Source organism: Diadema setosum, chromosome 2, assembly GCF_964275005.1.
Source record: "Diadema setosum chromosome 2, eeDiaSeto1, whole genome shotgun sequence".
Classification (NCBI taxonomy): domain Eukaryota; kingdom Metazoa; phylum Echinodermata; class Echinoidea; order Diadematoida; family Diadematidae; genus Diadema; species Diadema setosum.
In genome coordinates, this window is record NC_092686.1 from 20,386,683 (window position 1) to 20,407,086 (window position 20,404).

Consider the following 20,404-nt stretch of genomic DNA (forward strand, 5'->3'; position numbering starts at 1 on the left):
ACAGATACCTCGGTGCACTCAGGCCATCATGTGGAATTCACGCTTTGAATGCGAACCACGGCGCGCACGGCGTGATACAGAGCGTAGCTTAGGTGCAAAGTTAGCTAGCGGTAGCGTATCACATCAGCGAGCACAGGGCTGATTCGTCCATGTCGTGACGTCATAATTTTGGTCACCAAAATTTCGCCATCAGATCAGGTTCAGGTGGTCTAAAAAGGGCCTCAAAACACCATCTCTCAATCGTTCTAAAGACATTTTCACCTGATGAAAGTTAACTATTCATATTCCTAGAGACTTAAGCTTTGCAGAAATATATAAATCACTTTGTTTATGAATACCGACATTTTTTTCTTGTTCACCATACTTTAAGTACACGTCTAACAGGTAACTCTGTGATGAGATTATGTGACACACTCTTAGACCCCTTTTACAGTGCAGGGCTGGGCCGAGCCCGGGCTGAGCTCAGGCTGAGCCCGGCCTCAATTCCAGTACTCGGCCCCGCAATTTTGTCCGTTTACGGTGGAGGACTCGGCCCGGGCTTTTAATTCAAATCTTTCAATATTTTGTCGTAGTGGGGCTCTGCATGTAAACAAACGACTATTATTGGGAGCACGCCGGTCGCATTTGGCCCAGTTTGCATTTACAGTGAGAAAAGTCCGTGCCAAGCCCGGGCCGAGCCGCAGCTGAGACTACCTCCAGAGCTTGGCCAAATGCGCGACCAATTTTGGTACCACATTTGGCCTTTTGCGTGTTTGCTGTGAAATGAAGGCTGGGCTCCGCCGCGGCCAAGCCCGGCCTTTTTGCTCACTGTAAATGGGGTCTTAGTTTCGTTACCAGCTTGAGATCTTCTTTGTCTTCAGTGAAGAGCTAACTACAACAAACTTAAGCATGCCTGTCAAAAGACCATTTTGGTAATGTGTTTAACTATGCATGCTTTGTTCACTGAAGTTGCCCATAACAACCAAAAAGCTTGCCAAGACTTACCCTACTTAGCAACAACTAAAGCCCAGTTTTAACAAAACTTTTCAAACGAGAGTTACCGCGGCATAGGGCAACGTCAGGGTAATCTTTTTTCACCCTGCCTGTTTAAACGGTCCCTGCAAAATGTTACTTGGATGTTGTCGCGGTAATTTTTGCCAAATTCTACCCTAGCATCACCCTGACATTACCGCAATTCTACCCTGACAACCCTTCTATTTGAACACAACTGTGGTAACATTCTTTTGATACACTCAGCTCGCATAGGCAACATTGCAGTCGGGGAATGATTGACACACCACATGCTGATCACATGCACGGATTGTGACCGCTGATATCTATGTAGTTGAGGTCAGTGACTGTAATTGCCTAGTCTAGAATAAAAGGTGGCTCTGGCCGGTAGGCATAGTAGTCGCATTAGCGGACACATCCCCTTCGGAGAAACCCACCTGGATAAGGTTTTCGATGTGTGTCTGTTAAAATGGTATCCCTTGCTCTCTCCTGCAGTTTTATTGTCTGAGGTGATGAGCTTTGTTCTCTGGACATGAATGTCTAACTTTATTGGAGTAAGGTCTATCAAAACAGGGCCTTAAGCTCTAACCAACAATATCATATATTTTCAAAAGATGTGAATTAACGAAATCATTTTGCATGTTGCAGGAATTTGTCATATATCAAGATCATCAACGTTGGTGACCGCTTCCTGGTCAACAAAGTCAGTGGTAAGCAAGGGTTTCTTCATTCTTTGTTAGAGGGCTAGAGTTAACCATCACTCCTTTTTTTTTTTTTTTTTTTTTTTTTGCACAGGAATTTCTACTCATGACATGGAAAATAGCCTTCTGCTCAAATTAAAGATAAGCATGGACTATGACTTGGTACATCATGTATAATTGGTTTGAAATATATATGTATTTTTTTTTTTTTAATTCATGAACTCTTATGCTGGCTGAAGGAATTGTGTTCAGGTGGTGTCTTCTTGTGCATCTTTTACTCAGATTAGTATGAGGTCAGCAGACTTTTTTCTTTTCTCAGAATGATGGTTACAAGTTATTTTGGAACAAACTGGTATGCCAATCTCAAGATTGGGTGAAGGCACTGACAAACAGCAGCAACTTTTTTATGATGTTATTCAAGGGCATGTAGCCACATTTTCAAATATAGATGCCTTGTAGCTAATATGCTACCTAAGCCTATCAAGTAGAATACTGCTGTGTTGAAATACCTAGTTGTGTGAGACATTAGTCCTTTTCCTGTAAATAGCATTTATGTTAACCCTAACTTACCTGGGCTATTTAGCGAGCTTGAATTCCTGGGGGGGGGGGGGGGGGCATTATGGCCCCCCTTTGGGTTTCAGCCGTTGATCGCACGATCGCCGCAAAATTTTGCATGAACATAAAGCCGGATGTAATCTACAAGACTGTTAAGTTAAATTTTCAAAAAATTTGCATTTTCTATTTTAAATCAATTAATTATGCAAATATATGCAAAAAAAACTCATTTTCGTCTGTAACTGGCTTATAAAAGCTTACGGAATGCTGATTTTTGGTGTAAATATTCCTAGTGACATTCCAAATATTTGTGCGTAAAAAAAAATTCAGTATCAAAATTAATTTCTTAGGTTTTTTATTGTTTTATCAATTCTTTATGTATTTCCCTGTTTTTTTGAACTTTTGTTTTTGTTGTTTTTTCAGCAGAATTTGTCACAAGCATTTTCTGAAGCATAATTATACTAAAATAAATTGATTTCAGCCATTAAAATTTAAAATATGAATCTTTATATGAATTAATTGAAAAAACACAATTTGTATTGACTTTGTACACAAAATTAAGTTTTTGAGCAATTTTGGGGTTGACGAAAGTTTTTTGAAGGGGCGTGGCTTCGCAACGGTATGCCCGGGCGCGACAAATATGGTCTCAAAAGTTGCGCGAGACTTGAAATTAAAAAGTCAGCGAACGGCGCGGTCAAAAAAATTTGCGCGCCGCAATGGTCGCGGAATTCATCGAGGGAGGGGGCCATTATGGCCCCCCCCCCCCCCCCCAGGTAAGTTAGGGTTAAGACAGAACATTGTGCTAAATTTCATATTCAAATTCTTTGAAATACAGCTGAAATTTGGTGTAGACTTATTTAAAATTGAGGTTTTGCCATTTCTCTTTACATTTCCTGTTGGAGAAAGCTTCCAACTTTTGCATTGACATAATTTGACCTGTGAGGCTAACATCGATAAACAAGTTTTGAGGCATGCAGTGTATCAGCATTTTGTTCTTTCTATGCTTGTCACTCAAGTTCAAATTTCCGTTTAACAAATATGATCCAAATATGAATTTCGGAGCTTGGGTATTTGTTACACGTTCATCGTGTCACTGCCGGCAACCAGGGACAGCCTGGTAGTAGTTTTGCTGCCCGGAAAGCAGTAGATGACAGGTTCAAGTCCCACTGGTTCCTTTTTTTCCGACATGTTTGTTGATTTACAGATCAGCAGTTGCGATCTTAACAGATTTAATTTGTAAAGGGAGACAAAGTGAAGAAACTCGCATCTAAACCTTCACCCCTCTGAATAATATCTTTCTTTCATTTAATATGCCTTGTCCACCTTGGACTACTTCAAATAATGTCGGAATTTCGGAGCTTGGGTATTTGTTCCACGTTCATCGTGTCACTGCCGGCAACCAGGGACAGCCTGGTGGTAGTGTCGCTGCCCGGAAAGCAGTAGATGACAAGTTCGAGTCCCACTGGTTCCTTTTTTCCGACATGTTTGTTAATTTACAGATCAGCAGTTGCGATCTTAACAGATTTAATTTGTAAAGGGAGACAAAGTGAAGAAACTCGCATCTAAATATGATCCATTTCATGCAGTGTTTGATATTGCATGATTTCAAGATGGGTGCTAGTGCTAGTGTTATCTCCCAAACAACTACCGGTACCTTAAATTGAGCTCCAACTCCGATGGTCAGATTAATGCAATGATACCGATCACAATTAACAATCCCCAACACCACGTGCTGGCATTGTACCATCGCGAAGTCTGCGGGAATTGTGCGATGAAAAAAGTAATAGTGGCGCATATTTACAGTCAATTGTTAAAAGATGAAGTCATGACGGCTTAGTTTTAGACACATAGGCCCGAATTCACGAGGGTGGTACAAATGAAACCATGGTTTAAACCAAGGACAAAAACCATGGAGTGCCAAGTGTCGCATGGAATATTTCGTTACGAAATCGGTCATTTTGTCGATGAAATGATTATTTTGTAACAAAATGACAACATTTTGTAACTAAATGAACATTTTGTCCACGAAATGATAATTTTGTTTAACAAAACGGTCATTTTGTCGACGAAATAACCAATTTCGTAACGAAATATTCCGTGCGAGACTTGGTGCTCCATGGTTTTTGTCCATGGTTTAAACCATGGTTTCATTTGTACCACCTTCGTGAATTCGGGCCATAATGAGGAAGGCAGATCAAAATGCCTCAAATTTCATCCCTTCTCCCAAATACAATGATCTTAATTTTGCTCCCAGGCTCAGATTTTTGTAGACATGTCAAGAGTGTTTGTGTACATTACTTTGGCGACCGTTGCATTAGCATTGACTTTGCACATACAATGTGCATCTACTTATGGTTGTAAATGTGGGTTTCTCACAGCAATGATAACACTATCACTAAACTTGAAATGACGAAGATGATAATCCCTATTAGCTAGTTTTGGTCAGTGGGGAAAAAGCACATAAATCGGCAACACAAATGGTGGAGCTCGGTTCAGCAGATGACATTCAACATCAGTCCCAGCACCAACTACCAGAAATATGGCGTAATTTTGAGGACAACCTCCTAACACCTACATTTCAAATTAGGTTTTTATTATTGGTGCTAGTGCCAAGTTAGCACCCAACTTGAAATCACCTATTTCGGCAAAGAAAAATAATATGAAACTATAATAAAGCAGATAAAGAGCTCTGAATACTATCACAAATGTATTCCAAAGACAAAATGCATTTTTTTAGTTACTCTTTAGATAGCCTTCAAGGCAACATGTGTTTGAGTTGATAATAAACCTTCGTGAAGTCTCATATCAAAAATATTTATAGAATTATTTCGTGTAATATACACCATGTAGAATATTAACAGACTGAAATTGTTTTTAACCTTCATCCCAATTACATACAGATTTTTTATTTTCTTACCATAATATTTTGAAAATAAGAAGATTAGTAAAATACTTCCTAAAATACTTCCTAAAGTATTTCATGATTTATTACACCGAAATAGCCAGGTTCATGATTACCCTACCCGAAGATCTAATGATTTTCATCTTCCTTTATTGAGAACAGTGCACTCTAAAATATATTTGCTTATACTGGCCCCAAATTGTGGAACATTTTAGATGACAGTTTAAGATAATTCCTTACAAATACTACATTCAAATATAAGTTTAGAAAGTATTTGCTTTCGAGGTATATAACATTGTATAATTAAATCAATGATTTGATCATTTTGTTTTCACCTGTCCTGATCAGAGTACCATTTATCATACAGACCTTCTGTTCCTCCGCTCTTTCTTCTCTCTTCTGTCCTCTCTTTTCTTGTTATTCATTGTTTTGTATTAAATGTCCTTGTGCTCTCTCTTATAAGATGTTGTCTTTTCTGAGTACACATGGCTCAATCCATGTGTCTGTATAGCTTGTAAAACTGTAGTTGTCAGTGTCTTATTTTGTAAATTGTATTTTTTTTTTTTGTATTCGAAAATAGCTGCTATTTATTATTATGATTTGTTTTTCTGTTACATACAGCTGTGTGAATCAATTTTGGATAACATTTAGTACATATTATGTCTCAAGTGACCCACATCTTACAAGCCCTTCTTTTCGATGCTTTTCAGTAGGCCACTAATATACTTTTCTTTTGTCAATCTTTTAGGTGTTCTTTGATATTTTGGTTATTTAATAAAATTCTGTAATTGTTTATTATACTTCATGATACTTCTATTATGTATTTTCCCAAAGAAAAAAAAAAGATAAAATAATAATTGTATAATGTATACTTTTCTTTTTGAACGAATGGAAATAAATCTCAGTTGAACTGAATTGAATATGAGGTGGAGTTCAGCAGAGCCAGATCAAATTTCAGCATAGAGTACACCCACCAAAACATTGACTGACCTTTTTGATATACAGAGGGGTGCAGATTTGTCTTGCATGCATGTCGTACTTGGCTTGAGACAAAGTACCTCTGTGAGACAAAGTTGGGCTAGACAACCACATAGCATTCCCAGTTTCATCCAACTATTAGCAACCACCCATTACCCTACATTCTGTGCACCGACAGGTTTTGACTTCGCCTTTTAATAGTAAATGATGTTTCTGATGTTCCTACGCTGTGAGAAACCCGAAAGATATGTTTCGAATGATTTATATACCATGCTGTTTATTTTAAAGATTTAATTTCCTGTCTAAATCATTGAATTAAGAAAATACTTTGAAATTGTGCCTATGGAAGCTCTTTCAATTTTTCTCTTTGCATAGCAATGTGTGTGCTTTGTTTGCTTGGTGTGTTGTAGGTCACATCCAGAGCAGGGTTGTGTACTATCTGATGAACATCCATATCATCCCTCGCACCATATACCTGACTAGAGTAAGTTGAAAACATCTACTTGTTTTAAAGTTAGTTTGTAATTTGAATGTAATATGAATGAAAGCTGCTCATGGAACATTTGTATTATACAATTCAGTCCCAAGTTTACAAGTGTATTCAATCACTGTGACTGATAAGGCTGCATCATTCCATAGTTTTTTAATAGAAACCTAACAACAGTTGAGAGGTGAGGGTGACCAGCTCTTGAACTATGACTTGTAAATGATTTTAATGTGAAGTGAGATGTTATGCTTTGTCTTCATGCATATTGGCTGTATTTTACAATTCCAAGCCATATAAGGCTCGACATTAAAAGTGGCCTGGTGGCCTAGGAGAAATATATTTCAGACCACCATCACTAAAGACATTAGATGTTCTGGATCAGCCCACCAAAACTTTGTGAGTACCAGTATGTGTTTTGTGTGTCCAGAAAAGGGAAGAATAACTCACAACTCAGTTAATGCATCCTTTTCAGATGTCGCAAGATGCGTTTGCAGATCGCCGCCAATCACACTTTATCTCTTGGCCAAATTTCATTACCAAATTTCATCTACCTAAAAATAGAAGTAGGTATACCACTTTGTTGAGTATAATAATTTTATGAACACATGGTGCTATTAAAAATAGTTTTTATGCCTCAAGTCAATATTTGACATGTTAGACTTGGTAATAGTGAATTCAATCACTGTATGTGGTATTTTAAGCCTGTATATCACACCTGTCAGTTCTCACATACATGTAATTATCATGATCATGCCCCCACCCACACATACAGGGTAGTGTGGGGTATACAGGTATCATACAGGATTGGGTGGCCATTTGGCTGGTCAGGCGGTTGTAATGTCCGCTGCACAATCTTGTGGATCTACATGTGGAGCTACTCCCTCATTATATCCCCACCCGCACATCATTATTACATTCCATGCTTTGCCATGTTAGTGGCAATTTTTCGTAAAAATCCAACAAAATGTTGGGGATTGAACTACTGTAGCAGTTTTAAAGTAATTCAGCAGAATTTTGGCACATGCAATCAATGTAATGTGTAATTGTGCAAGACAGCTTTTTTCGGGAGTGACTGTGAAGAAATATGTTGCAATAGCAACTACAGTTTTTATACAAATACAAAATATGTGGATTGGCCATACTCCCCCAGTTTTCTGCATTTGACTCAAAATTTTCAAAATTGGACTAAAAAAATTCAAGGTGTTGCTCAAGGTGTTGCCATTCTAACAACATCTGTAATGAAAATCATGCAAAAATATTGTGAATTTGGTTAATTCCCTCTTATCTTTTTTTAACACTTGACTTGAAATTAGGCACGTTATTGCTCCAATTATGTTAATATGCAAACTACAATTTTTGTCATCGTTGAAAAATGTATTGCCATGGTAACAGCATTTTTTTGTGAAAATCACAAAAATATTGCAGACTTTGCTAACTCCCTCAGTTTTGTTTTAGTATTTGGGTGCATTTGAGCACTCTGTTGAGAAAGCGTACCTCATGTGTTATTCTTAGAGAGGGTCACTCATTTTGTAGCAAAAGGGTCATTCACCCGTTGTGCTTGAACTACTTACAGATGTCCCGAACAAAAAGAATGAACTGGTTGCATTATGATGAATGTGCCTTTTACGTGCATTCTCACATGCAAAGTTTTGGTATGTTTTTGGTCCCCTTTCGAGCACATTGGGAAGTGGTCCACTTTTGGCTCAGTTCATTATGGTAGGGTACACTTTAGGAGCGTTCGAGTGCTCCTCTGGCGCGAGTACGGTATGTTACAGTTTGCTTTGAGTAGAAAAGTGCCTGAACGCACCCTGTGACTTGAAATTTGGCACATGTGACCGCTGTAGCATGAAGATGTGCAAACTTCATCCTTCGTCATTGTTGGGCAATGTGTTGACATGGTAACAGCATTTTTTAATGAAAATCATGCAAATTACCAGTGGATTTACAGTAGCTAACTCCCTCAGTTTTTGAGCATTTGACTTGAGGTTTGGCACATGTGACCAATATCATATTTCAGATGTGCAAAACACAACTTTCAGCAATGATGAACAATAAGTTGTTATGGTAACAGCAATTTTTTTTTCAATATACATATGTAAATCATAAAAACATAGAATGGATTGAACTATCTCCCTCAGTTTTTGAAAATTTTTGAACCAATTTGGCATGTGTAACTGGTATAGTAAGTATAATGTGCAAACTTCATCTTTTGCCATTGTCAATTATTTGTTGGCATGGTAACAGCATATTTTATTAAAAAAATCATACAAAAATGATGTGGATTTAGCCTCTGTTTCTATGCCTCCACCACGAAGTGTCGCCGGAGGCATTATGTTTTCGGGTTGTCCGTCTGTCCGTCCTTCTGTCCGTCCTTCCGTCTGTCCTTCTGTCCGTAATCAATTTTGTGGACAGCATATCTAAAAAACTGTTAGAGGTATCCTAATGAAACTTGGCATGTATATGTATGAGTGGGTGAAGTTTTGCCTATAATCTTTTGGACACACATGCTCAAGGTCAAGGTCAAAAGGTCAAGGTCAAATGCTCAAAAATTTACTATTTCCCCTATATCTATGCAATGCCTGGAGGTATTTCCTTGAAACTTGGTGTATACATGAACTACCAAATAAAGATTCCCCAGAGAGAGCTTTGGGTCATGAGGTCAAAGGTCAAGGGTCAAAGGTCAAGTGAAAATGTTAAAATTCTACTTTTTTCTCCATATCTCACAAATATTTCAAGGTATCTTCGTGGAACTTAGAATATATGCATGTACTGACTGGCAGTGATCATGTATGGATTTAGGGGTCATGGTCAAAGGTCAGGGGGGTCAAAGGTCAAGGTCAACTCATCAAAATGTCATTATTTCTCTCTTATCTATGCAATGCCTGCAGGATTTTTTTTTGGAACTTAGTGTATGCATGTACAAATGTATTACCCAATACAGATTCTCTTGGAAGTTTCTTGCCAAAAGGTCAAAGGTCAAGTGAAAGGTCAAGTGAAAGTGCTAAATTTCACTTCTTCTTTAAACTTAAAAGGTCAAAAGTTGGGTACAAATCCTCAAATCCCCAAATACCTGCACTCTAAGACAGTATAGCCATTCATCCAAATAAACCTAGTTCAAGGAAAGTGAACACTCAATGCATTTGTGACAAACCTGTCATTTTAATATTTTGCCAGTTATGTGAAACTGTTATCATACATTGTCAAGACATTGTGCTATAGACCTATTTAGAGAACCATGCATTATGGCGGAGGCATACCAGTCACCATAGCGACATTTCTAGTTTTGAACATTTGAATTGAAATTTTGCACATGTGACCAGTGTGATATGAAATTGTGAAAACTTCGTCTTTTATCATCATCAAACATTAGGTAACAATATGTTTTAGATAAAAATCACAAAAATCTTGTGGATTGTGCCGATTCCCCCACTTTTTGGACATTTCACATTAGATTTTTGCACATATGACCACTGCAGTTTAAGATGTGTGGAATACTTCTTTCATCAGTGTTGCCATGGTAACCACATTTTTAGACTAAAAAGCATTAAAAAAATGGGATTGAGCTGACTCCGTCAGTTTTCAGCATTTGACTTGAAATATGGCACGATATGACTGCTGATACCATGTACAGTAGACGTGTAAATTTCTTTTGTCAATGTCAAAAATGTGTTGCCATTGTAGTAGCATTTTTGTAATGAAAATCATACAGAATTATTGTGCATTAGGATAGCTTGCTCTCAGTTTTTGAACATTTGACTTGAGATTTGGCATGTGACCAAAATCATTTTTTTTTTTTTTTAATGAGTAAAATATTTCTGTTGTCAATGTTGAACAGTGCATTGCCATGGTAGCAGTCTTTTTTTTTTTTCTTTTTTTTTAATTGAAAAGCATGCAACATTATTGTGGATTGAGCTACTCCCCTCGGTTTGGGTGGGGGTATTAGTCACATTCAGTGATAGTTGTAGTTCAGAAGTGTGTAATATTTGTCTTTTTTTATGTTTTTCTTTCATTTTGTGGTCACCAGATTTCATTTTTGGGCCACCTAATTAAATGAAATGTGATGATTTTGGTGACCTAAATGGGCCACCAATTAAAAAAAGTTATAGTCTATCCTTGTGTAAGAACTGATGGGACATTTGTGTTAAATACACCTGGATGTACAGGCATGTAAAGTAGTAAAAGTTGGTGTTGCTGTCGCTTCATCGATGTGGAGGAATAAAGATGATTCTTTCTCATGAGTAAATTCCTTGAGTATGAAGCACTCGTGTAACAAATCATGGTCTTGAGCTGTCTCATACTTCAAGAATAAATCATAGCTCCAAGATACATGTGAGAATGGAATACTCCCCAATTAGTGTAATATCCACGCTGTCGATGATTTATTTGTAAGTTGTACTCCTGCCTTCATTTGCAAACTGAATCCTTTCTTCCCACTATCAATAAGCATGGAGAGAGCTTGCACAATCAAAATGGACGCATTGGCGGCGACTCAGACCTTTCTGAGAGAGGCCAGCGGTATGCCAAAGCCCTTGGCGAGTATATGCAGGCTCAGAATCTACAGGACCTCAAGGTCTGGACCAGTCGCCTCAAGAGGACTGTTCAGACAGGGTCTTGCATTGATGTCCCTCTAGAGCAGTGGAAGAGCCTTGATGAACTTGATGCTGTAAGTGTGATACTGTATTTGAGGGTGCCTAGGGTGTCTCGTGTGGCCTGTATGTAGCTAAAGCATGACCATTTCAAACCAGTGTGCCATAGGTTTATCAAATGCATTTACACATGGGACTGTGCATTATATTCTACCTTTCTACAATGAAAATATACGTCTGATAGATAGTTATGCATGACCTGATGGAACTGGCATTCTTTCGGGAATATTACCAGCTTTGGTTAATGACCCATTTCTTATTAAGAGCTAACTGCGATGTTTGCTATAATTGTCTATGAACAACACAAAGAAAATGTAAGGAGGTGGCTGGGAGACTGCCTAAAGGGATCGCATAGTTTTGGTTGAGACCTAATTTCAGGTTTCTAACATTTTTTGGTGAGATAATGAGAAACCTCTCATGAAACATGAAAGAGCATGTAATTCTATGAGGAATTCAACATTTATGTGATGAAAATTGGTTTTGAAATGGATGAGATATCCAAAAAAGAGCGATTCTAATAAAGTGTGGGACCCACACTTTATTACGATCGCTTTGTTTTACTTTGTTTTTGGATGTTTCAGTCATTCCAAACCCGATTTTCATCAAATAAACTTTGAATTCCTCTTAAAATGGTATCTCGCAAAAAGTTAAAAGCCCAATTCTCATCTCCACCAATACTGTACCATCCCTTTAACTTGCACACAAATTAATATATGCATGCATGCATCATATCGATGCACAACTCCACAAAAGCTTAACATGCCCTATACCATACCAGACTTGGAAGGGGGAGGGAGGGAAGAAACTCTGGAAACAAAAGAATGTACCACACACATTCCTCAAGTGTCAAACAGAACATTGAAAAGAAGTACCACTAGTTCATGAACTCTTTCTGCAGACCATGTGTAAGAGCAAAGAATTATCTAGAAGATATACACTATTAAAAATGCTACATTTTGATTTTTGTTTTTTTTAAGCTCACATAGTCAAAGCAAGAAGAAAAAAGGCAGTTTAGTTATGTATCTTAAAAGTTAGTATTTCAAATGCTTAATGTATCAAATCATAAGAGCAGTTAAATTGCATGTCAAATGTAAAATGTACAAAAAGAATATGTACTAAAATTTCAACTAAATTTCATCTCTGCATTTAGTCTGAATACTATTTCAATCGCTTTTGTGATCAACAGTTACTAGTTTTTATACTCACAAGTAGCACCTGTAGATCACCTTGTCAGGTGCATATTCACACGTCACATGCATTCATTGCAACAAGCTGGAAGCACATGGCGCACAAGTGATGCAAGCATCTGTTTCACACATCGCACTGTACAGCAATAGTGATAATCACTCTGGTATTAGGACATTGGGATTACAGTATAGGGTACAGGAGAAATAGGATGTCTATGGAATGAAGTTTTAAATCCATGACAGATTATCCCATATCAAGCAAGTTACAAAGCAAAGCAAACAGAGGACTTAATAAGGTTAATTCTGGTTGTTTGAGCTAGTAAATTCAACACATTGTGTTTATGGTATATTTATTTTTTTTCCTGTTCAGTTTTCATCGTGCATTTCATCAGTTCTTAAAATTGAAATGGAGATAAAATGGAATGGGTATTGAGAAAATTCATTATTGATCTTATTTCTCAAAATCCCCCTTAGATAAGGTGGAATTCTAGAAATTATTGTTCAATGCACAATGACATATCACATTTATTTCTCCAAAATCCAAATGGCTACATGTGCATGCATTTTTCTCTAATTGCTTTCTTTAAGATGTGTGTCCAAAGATGTGTCATACTACTTGAGGTACATACATGTATCATTGAATGAATACACGTATTATGAAGCTAAAAATCTCGTTACAGAATGCTCCAGATTGCATGATTTTGAACCCTCAAATTAAAAAAAAAAAGTCCACACCATGGGCAGCAAGCCTCCCTCGCTTTGCTTCTCAAAATATTTTCAGTGCGGTTTTTTAACATCAGTTTTCATGCCTGTATCTTGTTAATCAGGTGCTGAAGTTGGGATGCAGTTTATACACAGGTGTGGCCTATATGCTGGCAAATACGTATGGTACACATGCAATGATTTCCATTCAGTACTGTAGTAGAAAAATAGATTTGTAGCATGGAGAATCCTAAAGTAGAGGTTCATTAATTCAAATGTTAAATATTGATATCTGTTTGTGGATATGTAAAAGGGAATTTGAGGACAGATTTACATGACTTAATTTTTTCTAAATGTATGGTTATTTGTTTTTCCATCTTTACAGGGTGTGTGTGATGGTTTGACATATGAAGAAATACAGTCCAGACATCCAGAGGAATTTGCTTTGAGGGATCAAGACAAGTACCACTACAGATACCCAATGGGAGAGGTTGGTACCTGGTACTTGTCTTTCTAGCTGCGTGATGACAATGTATTCAGGAAAGTTAGAGAACATGTGTAAGGCACCAAGATACAAAATTAGTGTTCGCTTGTATCCAGATTATGTTTTAAGAGATAGGAAAAACCTTGTTTCTTCTGCTAAGGAGAGGGTCCTTCAGTTGTTGCATGCATTTTTCACTCTTCACCTCTGAGCTCCTATCATCTGCTTGTGTCCTGGATCTATAGGGTATCAAGAGTTCTGCTGCAAAATGTTTATGCCATAACCATAGTCTTGTTTAATAAAACTACTCAAGTGTGGCCATTTGTAGGTTCTCTTTCATTTGTTATCTCTTCAAGTCTATATAATACTTGCCATGCATATTGCTCTTGTATTCTTGTGTGAGAACACAGTACTCTTCTTTACATTAACAAGAGCACCAGTGATCTGGAACAAAATTTAAAATTGAACACATTCCTATGAAAAGAACTCCATTTGTGCAATTTGCCATATGCCATGTCTCAATAGATTACATTAATTATGGGTTGGGCAAATACCAGTTCATAGCTGGATGAGTAAAAGGGTGTGATAGCAGAACATTTGTAAGGTTTCCCATAGGAGCACATTTTTCCATTTATTCATATGAATTGTTCTTGCATTGAGTTGTTTACATGTACCTGTGGGTACCAGAGTACTCACTACCTTACGGGATCAGAACTATTACTGGCCATCGGATGGAAGCTCTATTCTTGTAGATAAATCTCCTGTGTGGTAATCATGAGGTTCTGGATTTGAATCCCACCTGAGTATGTATGCCAGTGATTTATTTATTTTTTTATTGATGAATTGATTAATTAATTAATTAATTAATGCATTTATTTATTTTTGTCATGGCTATTACTGAAGAACACATGCCAATGGAGGGCAATTTGTCAATCAATTGCAATTTTTTGATTTATTGAATAGTGGCAAACTGAGAAGCGTTGCATAGTTAAACCACATACTGCATGCTTTAAACGTTTTTTCTTAAGGAAAGTCAGGTTTACTTTGTATAATACAATTTAAGAATGTAAGCAATGTAGTTGACAAATTTCAATTTCAGTTCAGTATGCACTGTAAGCTTTTCAGTGAAAACGACTGTTCTTTCTCATTTTGAAGGGACTGGTGCTCAAGTTGTGAATAGCATAGATCATTCAGATCGTCATTGAATGTGTCATTTATATGTTATTGCAGTCGTACCAAGACTTGGTTGCAAGATTGGAACCTGTCATTATGGTGAGTTGTCAAGCTTTATTTTTTTGTCATTTTATTTATTTTTTGAAAAAGCATGTGATATTTACTGTAGATGAATACAAACATGCATGTAGACATTTCGATGTAGTAATTGTAGGTAATATAAAAAAAGTTTTGTTTTTGGCAAAACATTTCTGTGGCTTCTTGTGCTTTTGATAGTGTATAGAAGATTTGAAAGGGGTAGGATTGATGACAGTCTAAATTGCAAGACAACATGAATCTCTCTTTTAGCCATAGGTCATATTAGTGTACTTGCACATCATTGATGGACAGCTTGAAATACTACTGGCATCACACTATTGTATTGAATGTATCTTTTTGATATCAACTGTACTTGGAACATACTCTAGTTGTATGGCAGGACACTTGGATGAGCTTACTTAGTATATTTTAAAATGACCTCTTCAGTAAGATTACAGCTGCAAAATGTCGAAGTCAGTATCAAACGTTCACTGTTGGGTTCTGGCTCATAAAGATCCAGTTTACCTTTGGGAGCAGTGATTTAAAAAATGTTCAAGATATCACATTTGATGCATATGTGTAGGTCTGTTGTATCATAAAACATCCTACCATATGAAATATTTGCAATAAAACCTGAAATATAAGGAGATATCAGGGTTTTTCTCAATAAACCATAACTGTATACGGTTTAGTCTGGAAACATTTTTATTATAACTATTGTTCACATTTTGTGTATTTAACAACACTTAACATCGATTATACGGATTCAAATTTTGACAGTGGTTGTTTCTATCCCTAACTCACATTTTAGAACTATTTTACAGCACTAATGCGGGGTTTTTGTTTCATCTGCAAATGGTAAATTATGCCTTTAGATAAAATGTGTAGATATAAACTTGCATGTAATCTTTTTCCTATAATTAGATGTGTATGTACTTCATATTGTTTGGCACTTCATTGAGCAAATCTTTCAAAAATTAATGTTTTGTTATGTTGTATACTAAAAATACACAACTTCGGTAGAGCTTGGCTTGGGAAGGCACATATTGCAGCATTACTGTTTGAAAATTTTACTCTGTAGTATGAATTTAATCAAACTGATAAGTGCAAGTCAAGGCTCCATTCACAAATCATGCAATTAGAGGATCATATGCTTTTATGGTATAGATATGTGTTTATGTACAAAATAATTGTGGTCTGTCCACTGATAAGTATGATAACTTATGTGTCCCCATGATACAGGAATTGGAGAGGCAGAAAAATGTTCTCGTCATCTGTCACCAAGGCGTCATGAGGTGCCTTTTGGCCTACTTCCTTGATAAGAACTCTGGTAAGAACTCACAAGAAGTGTATGCAATCCTCATGCTATGAGGACTTTCATGGTATGGTAATAAAATCTGTTCACTTTGCTCAAACAACAACTCAAGACATGATTGTGTATTCTGTAATTCACTCAAAGATATACCTGTATAGGTGTACCATTAGACTCCTACTGACCAAAGCAAGTTTTTTTTTTTCCCTCTCTTATATCACTGATTATGGTCCTCACCTGTCCTAAGGGATATTTGACCATACTTTTTGATAAAAGAGATCAGGTTGTTGGCCATGTATTCAGTTCAAACCTTTGTGGAATTAACTACCTCCACAGTTTTTACAATGGAAGTGATTTTGCCCCTCTTAAAGAGAGAACACTGTTCTAGAGTTTTCTATAGCTCAGTTGGTAGAGCACCAGTAGCAATCCACAGGTCTTGGGTTTGAATCCCGATGGAATCCCATGTTCTTTCCTCAATTTTTCACAATGAATTACATTCTTACTGGTCAGTTCCCCTTTATGTGCTGTTTATGAAGTATTCGTAAGAGCATTTAAAAAGCTGCTAAAAATTCCTAATCCAATAATATGGCCCAGTGCCGTTGATTTGAGTTAGAATGTGCATAATGTCATCAATGTATGTCATTCTGCTGATTTGTCATTGCATCATTCTGTAGACCAGGCCCTGCAAGCCTAAAACTTGCACTAAGAATTTGGTAACAATATAAAATCAGTTGACAAACATTTTGCAGATATATAAGAGAGGTGTAAGGTACCTGCACTTAGACCTCACTAGTCTTGGCCAAATAGTCATATTTTACAGTAAAACTGTTTTCATAAGCACTAAGAGTATATTCTGTTATTCTGTGACATTGCTGTTCATGCTTCCTGCATGGATTATTAAGAATTATGATGTTATGCATCATGATGTCAACTAAGACGTGAACTGGTGTACAGTGAGCAAAATATTCAAAGTGAATGTGCAGTTGAACCCTTTGGCTTCTAGCCATGTCTGATCTTTATCTAGACTGTATTGTAAATTTTCAATTTGCAGAGTGAAAAAATCATAATCAACATGTAATTAAGTATATGATACAGATGTGATCCAGATTTGGATTCTCTCTCCACTTGCACTAGCATCTTGGTGGAAATCTACATTTGTTGTACATCCAGATCACTTTTAACCCGTTGAGGACGGACTGATTTTGCAACAACACACATTTCCCATAGACACCTGCCCGAGTATACTCGGGACTCGTCCTCAACGGGTTAAAGGGGTCCTCCACGCTAGGAAGAGTACTGGTAGCTTTTTTCCCCTTTAAAGATACATTCCAGTGAAACATTAATAGCTTTGCTATGACGTCTGGGATAAGCAGTTTTGTTTGGTGTTATAGAAATAGGTTAGGAAAGTTTATCAAATACAGAAAGAGATAAAAGGTCAATTTTTTTTTTGTAATTGAACAAGATCAGAAAACATCAAAAATGGATGTATGGAGTAAGTACTTATGGCAGATATTGTGATGAAGTGACAAAGCAGTTACAACCCAGATAACTATGTGCTGCAGTTGACCTGCTCTAGTTATTTTCTGTACTTTATGAGACATCTGATGGAGTAATACTCAAAGTGTTAGCATCCTGTCATGCCTCCACCATTGATAAGTCAAACCCCAATATACTGTACCAATTATGCTCTATATCACTATATACATAATTATGCAATGTATATAATTTCTTTGTTTATTTGATGGAAGTGAAAATAAAGGTGAATCTTGAATCTTGAATACAAATCTAAAATCCTGTGAAAAAGGTGCATTTTAACCTTTAAATCTTGCATAAAGAAAAAGGACCCCACTTGGGGTTACAACACAGTAACCAATAAAGTTCAGCCTCCAGTGATTTCGTTCTGTAGCATCTGTCTCTCTTACCCAGTGCAGTACCGTGCAAAACTGTGCATGAACTCTGCTGACCTCAGAAGTCGCAGTGACAGCAAGCTACAGACATAACAAATTGCACAGCATGTACAGTTTGTATATAGGCCTAGTATTGTATTACCAAGTGATACCCAGTACCGGTATAAAGTTTCATTGTATCAAAGCTTACATGAGTTGTTCATGTTTTCAGCACCTTGCACTGCCTGTGCTTAGCAGCTTGTAGAAATCACTAGATCAGTCCCAACAATTTACAAACAAAATGCAAACATAGATATACCAGAGAGGCTGAGCCCTCATGTCATACCCCAGGTGACTCTTATCACATTCACATTGGCCATGCGACTCCACAGTGAGTGCTTGACTTGTACGCGACTGGTGCGGCACCGATGTCAGTGTGAAGACTTGCACACTGCACCGCACCGTATCAGCACTGTATAAAATTAATACTCCTGCCGACTAGGCTTGACTGCGGAGTCAGTGCGGTGCTGACATAAAATGGCTGCCAATCTGAACACATCCACACCAAAGGTGCACAAAAAATGTTTGAAGAGGTTGAATCGCGAAACTTGCGAATTTAAAAACAAAAAGCAGAGTTTTTAATTAAAAAAATATATATATTACAGTATTTTCTTTTATATGTTTATTGATATCATCCATACTTTTCATCATTTTATTAGCTCAAACCAAGTGAACTATTGCGATTGCTCTTCGTCTGGCATCCATCGTGCATTGTGCGTCGTCTGTCGTCTGTCGTCCATCGTGTGTTATGTGTCGTGCGTAAACTTTTTTACATTTTCATCTTCTTCTTGAGAGCCCCATGACCGATTTTCACCAAACTTGGCAGGTAGCATCCCTAGGGGGATAGGATCTCAATTTTCTTCAAATGGGCACCATGCCCCACCCGGGGGATCCCCAGGGGGCCCAAACCCCCCAAAATTAAAGAATCTTTAAAAATCTTCTTCTCTACAACCAGAGGTGATAGAGCTAGGTTAATACTAGATGAGTTAGTACATTGATGACTGTTAGTAGTTTAAAGTTTGTTCATGGCAAAATCAGGGATGCCCCCCCCCCCCTTGTGACCCAGGGGAGGGGGTAGGGAGGGATCCTAATGGGGCCTAAATTGTACATTTTTAACTTCTTCTTGAGAACCCCCTGACCGATTTTCACCAAACTTGGCAGGTAGCATTCCTAGGGGGATAGGATCTCAATATGTTCAAATGGGCACCATGCCCCACCTTGGGGTCCCCAGGGCCCCCTCCCAAATTAAGGAATCTTTAAAAATCTTCTCCTCTAGAACCAGAAGTGATAGAGATACTAACTCATAATATATAGAGAGATACTAACTCATAATACTATGAGTTAGTACATTGATGACTGTAGTTTCCAATTTGTTCATGGCGGAATCAGGGGTGCCCCCCTTGGGACCCTGGGTAGGGGGTGAGGGAGGTGTCCTAAAAGGGGCTAAATTGTACATTTTCATCTTCTTCTTGAGAACCCCCTGACTGATTTTCACCAAACTTGGCAGGTAGCATCCCTAGGGGGATAGGATCTCATTATGTTCAAATGGGCACTATGCCCCCCCCCCCCCCTCCTCCCAGAACCAGAAGTGATTGAGCTACAAGTTAATACAATGAGTCGGTATATTGATGACTGCTGTTTCAAGTTTGTTCATGGCAGACTCAGGGGTGTTCCCCCCCCCCTTGCCAAGATGTTAATATCTCAAGTTGTTCAGCTGGACACTATGCTCTCCTTGGGGGCCCCTAGGGGCCCCAATCCCCCTCCCCCTCCCAATATTAGGGAATATTCGATAATATTCATCTGTGGAATCAGAAGGGACAGAGCTTTTAGTCTTTTTCTTTTCTTCCACACTGCCTAGTCCAACTTTCTATAAAGTACAATGTACTTGGCAGATTTTCTTACCAGTGTTATGGAATATGCATATAGACACCATGCCCCCAGCTTTCAAAGCTGCCCCTGCCCAAAGTTTCCAATGTTCTCAGATAAGAGTCTGCAAGAGTGCATGGAAGGTGAACTTGTGATACTGATCAGGTGAGCGCGAGATCCCGGGTCTCTTGTATTCTGTTAGATTTAAAGTTGAAATACATTTTCATAAAAGTCGATTAGGTAAAATTAGGTAACATTAACGCCTGTGCACACACATACAATGTAAATAAACAGAAGAACTATCAGCTTTAATGCTGCCCTCACTTGTGCTTTCTTGTGGTGTTAATCAGCTTCATTCTGAATATGTATAGGCAAGCATGGTGTCACCGGACACTATGGT

General features: G+C 37.7%; 1 protein-coding gene across 1 annotated transcript in view; it reads left to right on the forward strand.

The window, feature by feature from the left end:
- Window positions 1-20,404, forward strand: part of LOC140240637 (6-phosphofructo-2-kinase/fructose-2,6-bisphosphatase-like) — a 141,955-nt gene that overhangs the window by 98,802 nt on the left and 22,749 nt on the right. The window contains exons 8-13 of the mRNA XM_072320393.1: window positions 1,639-1,700; window positions 6,537-6,610; window positions 11,058-11,276; window positions 13,534-13,638; window positions 14,860-14,901; window positions 16,123-16,210. Coding sequence (XP_072176494.1) covers window positions 1,639-1,700; window positions 6,537-6,610; window positions 11,058-11,276; window positions 13,534-13,638; window positions 14,860-14,901; window positions 16,123-16,210 — 590 coding nt within the window. The remainder of the gene's footprint in view (window positions 1-1,638; window positions 1,701-6,536; window positions 6,611-11,057; window positions 11,277-13,533; window positions 13,639-14,859; window positions 14,902-16,122; window positions 16,211-20,404) is intronic.